General features: G+C 39.8%; 1 protein-coding gene across 2 annotated transcripts in view; it reads right to left on the bottom strand.

The window, feature by feature from the left end:
* Nucleotides 1-8,795, bottom strand: part of LOC101862162 (atypical kinase COQ8B, mitochondrial) — a 22,409-nt gene that overhangs the window by 6,894 nt on the left and 6,720 nt on the right. For both annotated transcript variants that reach the window (XM_005091370.3, XM_005091371.3), the window contains exons 5-11: nucleotides 8,001-8,110; nucleotides 7,320-7,386; nucleotides 6,361-6,432; nucleotides 5,847-5,972; nucleotides 4,699-4,784; nucleotides 3,411-3,551; nucleotides 1,842-1,923 (exon numbers count right to left, since the gene is read on the bottom strand). In XM_005091370.3, the coding sequence (XP_005091427.1) occupies nucleotides 1,842-1,923; nucleotides 3,411-3,551; nucleotides 4,699-4,784; nucleotides 5,847-5,972; nucleotides 6,361-6,432; nucleotides 7,320-7,386; nucleotides 8,001-8,110 (684 nt within the window). The remainder of the gene's footprint in view (nucleotides 1-1,841; nucleotides 1,924-3,410; nucleotides 3,552-4,698; nucleotides 4,785-5,846; nucleotides 5,973-6,360; nucleotides 6,433-7,319; nucleotides 7,387-8,000; nucleotides 8,111-8,795) is intronic.

Below are 8,795 nucleotides of genomic sequence, written 5' to 3'. Positions count from 1 at the left end.
TTCTCTTCTTGCTGAAGCAATAACACTGTCCACATATAAACCTGAAAACAAAACATGTACAAGAGTATTAAAAAAAAACAAAAAACATTGATGTATCTTTGAACATAACCATAAGTTGCAGGATAATAAAGTCATTTAGAAGCCAATGCATACTTTCCCGAGACTGAACAAGACCTCATTTATTCTAGAAAGTCAAAATTCCAATTCTGGAAAATAAACTCAAACTTACTTTTTCCAAAAGCCAACAGACGGTAGCTGCTGTACTTTACTTTTACTTTTTTAATCTAGCAGGCATCTGAGTTTGAGTTCTTTGGCCTGTTGATATGGCAAAGAATTCACAGGTTTTTATCAGCTGTATTTTGTTGCAGTACAGTGTTCCCAACAGCTGGGGAGGCAGGTAGGTAGGTACTAAGCAGGTCGTTAAGTGCAAATAAAGAGGTGGTGTGTGATTCGGATAGTGGACGGCACAGAGCAGGCCGGGCAAGCCTAAGCGTGGTCGTGGGAGAGATGTCGAATTTCTGGGATTGATAGGCCACTGCATTAGCTGTGTATCCATTTGGCACAGGTGGTGCATCGGATTGAGCAACCCCGGTTGGTCACGTTCCAGTTGCATATTGTGCATGGGTACATCTCATCAGGTCCAGGGTAGATTTCGACGTCACCGGCCATTATTAACAGGGGACTCAGATCAGCCGGTTCGGCTGAGCCTCCGGACAAAAACCCGGTAGCCTCCGTTCCTGTCTGAATCCAGGGGTTGATTGGCGTTCGGCCTGGAGCTGTGCTTGTTCCGGGGTCTGCAGCACCGCGTAGAGGTCCCAATAATGAATTTGCGACATCTACAGGAACGACCGAGCTGACGCCCTGGCCAACAAGGGAGGCCGCCTCGACCAGTCCAACACTTCAGTCGATCTCGCGTCAGCAAGCTCGTGCATTTCGCGTTACATAATTGCCCACGCATGGGAGAAAGCGCGAGTGCACGACTCCGTCGGGGGAAAGGTGAAGCCACCACCGGAGAGGGACAAAGAGAGAGACCTAACCGTCAGACAGAGAAGAGTGTTATGGCAGCTAAGATGCAACGCGAAGAGCCCCATCCTGCAGGCGTATCTCCATGCAATAGGCTCCGGTCCCAATGATTCCTACCTGGCGTGTGGCAAAAGTCCTGACGACCTGCAGCACGCACTGTATGAGTGTGTGAGTGGCCACACTGTATGAGTGCCCGCGGGGGGGAGCACATCGAGGCCCACTTATGGAGAACAACGCAAGACCGGGCCCAGATGTACTCTGGACGAGGCCACAAGAGGGTGCCTCTTACTGGAGGCCAGCCACAGGAAGGAAGGAAAGAAGGTACTGTGTGACAGTTTCATCCTGGCAATCACACAGCAGCAGCAGCAGCAGCAGCAGCAGCAGCAGCAGGCAGCAGGGGTATCCTGCAGATCCTGTTCAAGCAGGAATTCAGTGGAATGTGCTCGTAGGCAGTAGATAGAGACCTGTCTTCTACTCAGGACAGTTAGTGCATCTTTCGCGCAGTAGCTAACCAGCTGTCTGGAAAGGTTCAGGCTCTCCTCAATAGTGACGCAGAGATCCGGCCACCAGAATTTTATAATACACAGATAATGAACTTGTAGGAACATTAAAAATTCCTTTACTAACTTTAAGAAAGACAGTCCATTTGTGTAAAAACAAGATTTCCTATTTACAAGTATTAGTGAGGTATGAAACGCTTAGAGACTTTCTTCGCCTTTTTTTTTTCCAAAATGGGCACAGCACATATGAAGAAAGCTTGTTACAAAAAGAAACCCCAAACTATACTGACATTTACAGGTCCCCTCTAGGTCACACACCTTCAGGCAAAATTTTCCACACATTCATCACAGCCAGCAGATTGTTGATGTCCGAGTCTATGCTTTCTCCAACACCGGGGTACTGAAGAAAAGAAACACAAAATCTTGCATTATACTGGTATTTCCCCAACAGGGAAAAGTATACAGCAATGTTTAATATATGTATCAGGATGCAGTGGAATCAGGCACTCGTCAATTTTTGGGCATGTGGAGTTATTGGTATCATCTGAAAGCTTATTTATTTGTTTTGTTTTCAATAAAAAAAAGGATGCATTTATCTTGAGTCAAGATATTTGCGATTGAAGGGGGTGAGGTCACCTCGTTTCAGTGGTGGAATGAGCGAGAAAATGGCCGCCAAAGTTTGGCAACTCCAATAGCTGAAGTCCTTAACACTTTGCCGCCTCATCTCGCCGATTGGCGATGTTTACAACCCAATTTCTTTGGATTTTCCCCAAAATATGATGGCAAAGTGTTAAAAACTGAAAAATGACACATTCTGTGCCTTTTTTTAAACCAACATTTTTCGGATAAATTCATATGGAAATATGTTTTTGTGTGGACATAAATGGGTTTGAGCAAAAAAAAAAACCCAACAACATCGGGAAAAAAATTGCCTAACTGGGAGAAAAATGCCTGTTTCTACTATTTCTTTATTTTGCCGAGCGCCAGATTTCACCGCAATGCCTCACATATCAAGGTAAACAAAAAAGGGATGCTAGATTCAATGAACCCCATTCCTTTTCTCCCCCTGAGTACATCCATGTCTGACAGTAAAACAGAACGGTAAAAGAGTGATGAAAGAAATGTTGCCTCCGAGTCAGGTATAGCTAAGGATACCGATGCTAAACTTAGGACAAGGGTACTATGGTCTTTTGCGTCTTGACAGATGATCTTAAAGCAGTATGCATGATGCAAATTTACTTGGAGAGTGAATATAGAGGCAGCAGACAGCCAAGGTACTACTACTCTTCCTTTAGATCTTTACTTCCTTGATATGCTCTCCACAGGAAATACTTTAACAGTATGAATGGAATCAAAGAAGGTGTAAGGCTGTGTCTTATTATATTACAGGTGTGGTAGGGCCATTTAAAGAAACAAATTTATTTTGTCTGGGTGAGAGCGTAACAGCCTACTCTTCTACAATGTTCAACGACAAAGGGATCTTAAAAACTCACAACATGCCCACAGGACCTAAAGGGTTGGGTTTTTTTCATCCTTATCTGACAAGACTAGGTATTCGATTTTACCTTCATTATGATCAAAGGTATGGAGGAAGAACAAAATTGAGGGGGTGGGGATTTATTTAACCTGAGAAAGAGAGACGATTAAATGAAAAAGAGGAGGGAAGGGGATTTATTTAACCTGAGAAAGAGAGACGATTAAATGAAAAAGAGGAGGGAAGGGGATTTATTTAACCTGAGAAAGAGAGAAGATTAAATGAAAAAGAGGAGGGAAGAGTAAAAGTAGTAGAAGATGACAAAGAAAAAGGAAGAAGATAAAACGGGACAAGCTGGCACAGACAAGGATAAATAGCTTAAATAAAATAAAAACTTCAGAGAGTCTTTTCACCTGAATCTTCATCGCCACATCCATGCCATTGGTCAAAGTCCCTTTGTGGACTTGTCCTATAGAAGCAGCTGCAAAAGGTTTATCATCAAAGCTGGACATCTTTTCCTGCCAGTCAGAACCAAGCTCTTTGTTCAGTGCTTTCTGCAACAAAGAAACAACAGAACAAATCCCTTATTTTTCTTACAATAAATTATACACACATTCTTTCAAAGAAACATAAACTTATCATTAACCCTATCCGTACGCCCGGGGGTCATTTTGTACCTGCCGGAGTTGTATTTTTCACATTTTAGAATACTTCTAGCACGAAGATCTCTTTGAAATTTTCAGCATTTCTCAAAAAATCATTTTGACAGACTGCTAAGCAAAGCATACGGATCGGATTAACGAGTGAATATCCTCTTTGAAAGTGGTGGCACAGAGTTCCCCACATCGTATGGATACGAAGTAAAACACAACGTACGGATAGGGTTAAAAGAGGTCATTGGTTTCATCACCCACCACACTTTAAAAGTATTCAATGTACTCGAAAGTTGAGTACATACCATACTGTAAAACTGGGTCAGAAAAACACCAACTTATTTCGGGGCATTTTGTATAGTGTTCTTAACATCCTACGATCTTGTTGATTCAGACATTCAACTTTGCCGATTCCAAGATTTCGATGAAAACAAGATAAAAAAAACATGTGCACTTTAGATTGATAATGCAACAGAATGAATTGTATAAATGTTTCAGGTTGGTATACTAGGAATGCAGCAAATATTAGCTTAATTCTGAGACCCTTTCAGATTTCCAAATTAAAAGGAGTTGAATTGTTAATAACAATATTTTCTTTACTTCAAGGGCATTGTAAGATAGTAGAAGTAGCCAGAGACAAAATGTCTACACCAAGTCAGAATAAGTCTATTGATGCAAACGTAACTATCTACATGATCAATAACTCATAAGTGTGTCTATTTTGGATAGTTGTCTTGCAACATTTCGTTACCTACCCTGACCAGTCATGTACCAGGTGTGTCACATTAATAAATCACCAAGACAGCAGAGCAGAGCTGAACCTTCATGGGCGAATGTTATTTTCTTTTAGTTTTAGTACAGGTTTTACGGCACTCGCAACTGCATAAGGTTATATGAGCGCCATGTTATTTTCTGCTCTCGCCAAAAATTGTTCAATCCTATAAAACAGGAATTAAGTTCTATTTCTTTTTCTCTTTCCATAGTTACATAAAATTATTCTTTAAAACCATCATATATGCACCTGGACAACTAAAAACCTCAGACTTACATTCATTTGCCAGGAAGGCATGAAATCTGCACTCTGCCTCACCCTCTCAAAGATCTGTTGTAACTGTGGGTTCATGAAAGAGTTATCTGTGGGGGGCAAAAGAAAAAAGAAAAAAAAGTTACTGAGATAAATCTTCAACAACATGGATAATAATTTAATAGAGTGATCAATAAATAAAAGCATAAAAGCGCTTTTTCAGTCCATGTTATCAGCATCAAACCCTCTACAAACTTTCCCCTTTCCAAAGACTTCATGCGGGTCTACTCCTAAAATCAACTGAAAGTGTTACGTTCATGTTTTGAAATTTGAAAAAAACACCTGACTGATAATCAATGAAGACGTCAAAGTATTAAATTCAGCTTCGAGAAAAACTGCAACATATGACAGCACAAAATAGGAAATGTCCCTTTTTATTTTATCCTGCCACCATCAATAGATAATTCTTATCAAACTGACAACAAACTACCATATAAAAGGAATCATGAGACAATAATGAAGATCATACAACCCTCACAACAACAATAAAATTATCAAGAACTAAGACCTTCCTCTTTTTGCTCCACTATAACTACATCCCCTTCTTCCCACTCCAAATAACTAACTATTATCAAAAAAAAAGAATAGCGCGCTCATATAACCTTATGCAGTTGCGAGCGTCGTAAAACACTTACCAAAAAAAAAAAAATTTTTAATCGAGAATAAATATACAAAAAGTCAATTGATCAGAAATTTGGTTCACTTTAGCCAAAGAGAAGCACACCTACATGACAGCTATCACAGAGAGCTAAGACGGAAAAAAATGCAAGTAGAGCAACAGTGGGATAATAAAGAAGTAAAAACCTGCAAGCGACACCCTCCAACCACATAGACAGATCCAACAGAAGAACACAGAAGAAGTAAGATATACAGAGCATTTGCCAACTCACAGAACAATTCAAACAAACCATGAAGTGAGCACAAACAAATCACAACCTCAGTGCTTTCTTGTCATATAATCTCCTTTTTTTTACAGTGAAAATGTGACTTCTTCTTAAGCTCACTCTTTGTTATGAACTGTTTTCACTGTTATTTAAAATGGAGATACAACAAGAAAGCGCTGAGGTCGCGAAATGCATTGCAGTATTGGAATCAGAAGTGAGAAAAATTACCTTGAATACTCAGCATTTGTCCCAGTTTAAGTGCTGCTCCCCGAACTCTGCAAAGTGTATTGACGATACGTTCTGCATTGGCTTCTGTGAGAAAAGGGCTGGAATCCATGATTCCTGCACCCGCACCTGAAGGGAGGCAATGGAACAATATGAAAAATATTCATGTTTCCATCTTACTGCAGTCATATACTGCACATCTAAAAGGAAAATTGACAAATTGTAAAACTAAATGAATAAGTTGACCACGTGCAGTGCTTGTTAACCCTTTTTACAACTTTTTGCCTCCTGTAAGAAGCTGAACTTTTCGAACCACACGCATACATGTACTTCCATGTTAATTAATTCATTGAATTAATTTAAATAAAACCCATCACTGTGTGTCGTCATGGTGAAATCGGGTGTCATCAAAATAATGAAAATGAAGAAATAACATTTTTCCACCCATTTGACAATTTGTTTTGATCAAGTTACAAAAAGATTAAAGAAAATTCTCAAAATAACGCCATGCCCTCACCTTCTTCTTTCAAACCCAACGACCTCCTCGTGACTTCAGCCAATGCTCCAACACCGAGCCCAGCTGCCAAACCTTGCAAACAGAGTAGTAAATACAAACAAATTTGAGAGCTTTCCTGAGAGGAGTGTATTTACCCACTTCAAAATACGTCATCAAACTCGTGCCACAATTTCGAGTTTGATATTTTGAATAAAGCAAAGCCTATGGGTACAATAATATTCATTTAGTATAAGGGGGAAAAAAGCAAGACAGAAACAACAGAGAGAGAGAGAGCAAAGAAAAGGGACCAACCAAGGCCACTTTCAATTCGCACACATTTCACAATTGGCCATGTCATAATGTGAGAATTACAGTTGTAAGATAAAAAATATTAACGATAAATAATTTCTTCAGAATCTATAGGTACAGTTCGGAACGGATAACTAACAAAAAGGGGATTGACAAATATGTGTTCAAAACATTCGTAATTCAGGTAAACCTATAAAACAAAAAAATTAGAGATACTGAAGAAAATCAGAAAAAGTTCTGTGACGCTACAAAGGACAGAAAAAGACTGTAGAAGATCAGTCACAAATAGTTGTTTGAGTGATGACATGTTTCTTTTTTAACCTGTTCAACAATCCTGTAGTAATGCATGTAAAGTCAAGGGTGGTTGGCGGGCGCTCTGATGTGGTTTGCTCCTTCTTTCCTATCAAACTTCTATCGTCCTTATCTCCCCTCCTTTTATTTTGTGTTTGTTACTCTCTTGTAACACCTCTAATCTTCGGCACTTATATGACCTTATTGTGTTGAAAATGCCGTAAAACTCTTACTAAAACGAAGACAAGGCCAAGTTCTTTAGAGATATTATCTTGCGGGAACATGAGAGACCACGACAGAAGAAAAAATGACGACATCTCAGAGCCAAAGATTTACAAGGGAGAACATTTAGAGGACATGAGAGAGCAAGACCAGCATACCTCCATAACTCATCAATCTGCTGATTCTGGTGGCTGGAACTTTTCTCTCTCTTGCCCGTTCACTCAGCTACAAAACAAACAAAAAATCAAAAAAAGAGATTTCATTGCAGTTTCAACTCAAACCAATCACGTCTTAATACAGTTGACTTTAATAATGTATTATGAAATAACCCAAGAAGCTAAATTTTTCCTTCTTATTTTGAGTCTCAAAAAAAGCAGAATTTGACATCCTAAGTGTGTGAAACACCAACTACTACTAATATCTCCCTACACCTCAAAAGTACCAAAAACTGACCCAGCTCAGCCAAAGCCATTTCAGCCAGCTGACCCTTTGACCCTGATGAGATTAGAAAAAAGGTAGGGAACCTCTGGAAACTAAATTTCAGTGCCGGTATCCCGTCGGGAGCACCAACATTATGTTAGGTCCAGATCATACAGCCCCTGCTGGATGAACATTATTAGTTGGGGTTTATTTTTCCCCAACATATACTTATGAAAGAACTCCCAGTAAAAGAACCCTGTTTTCGGAAATAGCCGAAAAATAATATAACGTCAAGATCATCATAAAGGAATGCGTTCAAGCCACTGCTGGCGGCTCACCAGCACAGGTGTTCCCACTGCAAGCCGCTGGAAGCAGCTTGCCGGAGATAAGGAGTTAATACTAAGGCAAAATTCTAATACCTTTTGTTCTGGTGGTAACTGATACTTTCTAGGTGTAACTGGAATGCTGCCCAGGTTGGGTGTCAATCCTTCAGCTGCAGCTTTCACAGCATTTATACTTGGTTTTGAAGCTGAGAAAAAAAAAGGAGGAAAAGTTAGACAAAAGGATCAGATATTATTTCATCCGGTTGTTTCATTTCTTGGCAGGTTTGGCAGAAGTTGTTTGGTATTTAAAGCCAATGAAGGTTAAAAAAGTAAGTGTATGGGGTTAACGCCCCTATCAACACTATTAGATTATTCAAGAGGCAGGACCTCCAAATTTAACGTCTGTCTCTAATAGGACCTAGCCAAATGGGTTGAGGACCTTGAAAACTTCACAAAACAACCAGAGTCTAAGAATGCCCAGTTTTGAATTGGGATCTAATGGTGTATTTTCAATCTGAAGTGATTTTTTCGTCTGTGAATTTTTTAATTTTTAGTTCTGATAGTTAACAGATCCAAACTGACAGAACTTCTCAACCCATGACACCAAAGAAGACCTTGAGGGCACTTTTGTATTCTTCCCTTCCTATGCCTTGTGCAGGACTTACAAAACGTCAGGGATGGTGAATTGAATTGGTAAAGAGGTCATGTGTGTTCTGATACAAAACGCTTTCTGCACTTTATACTTGACTAAACTGAATCATGATCTCAGAAGGCAAAGAAAAACCTGAGAAATACAAAATCTACAAACGTCTGTTGGCCTGTTTCATTGCTGTAGCTTGAAATATGGTTCAATCATTGCCCCTTTTAGTGGTAGGCCTAACGCAAACTGGT

This window comes from Aplysia californica, unplaced genomic scaffold (genome assembly GCF_000002075.1).
Source record: "Aplysia californica isolate F4 #8 unplaced genomic scaffold, AplCal3.0 scaffold00029, whole genome shotgun sequence".
NCBI lineage: Eukaryota > Metazoa > Mollusca > Gastropoda > Aplysiida > Aplysiidae > Aplysia > Aplysia californica.
This window is presented reverse-complemented; position numbering and strand designations above follow the sequence as displayed.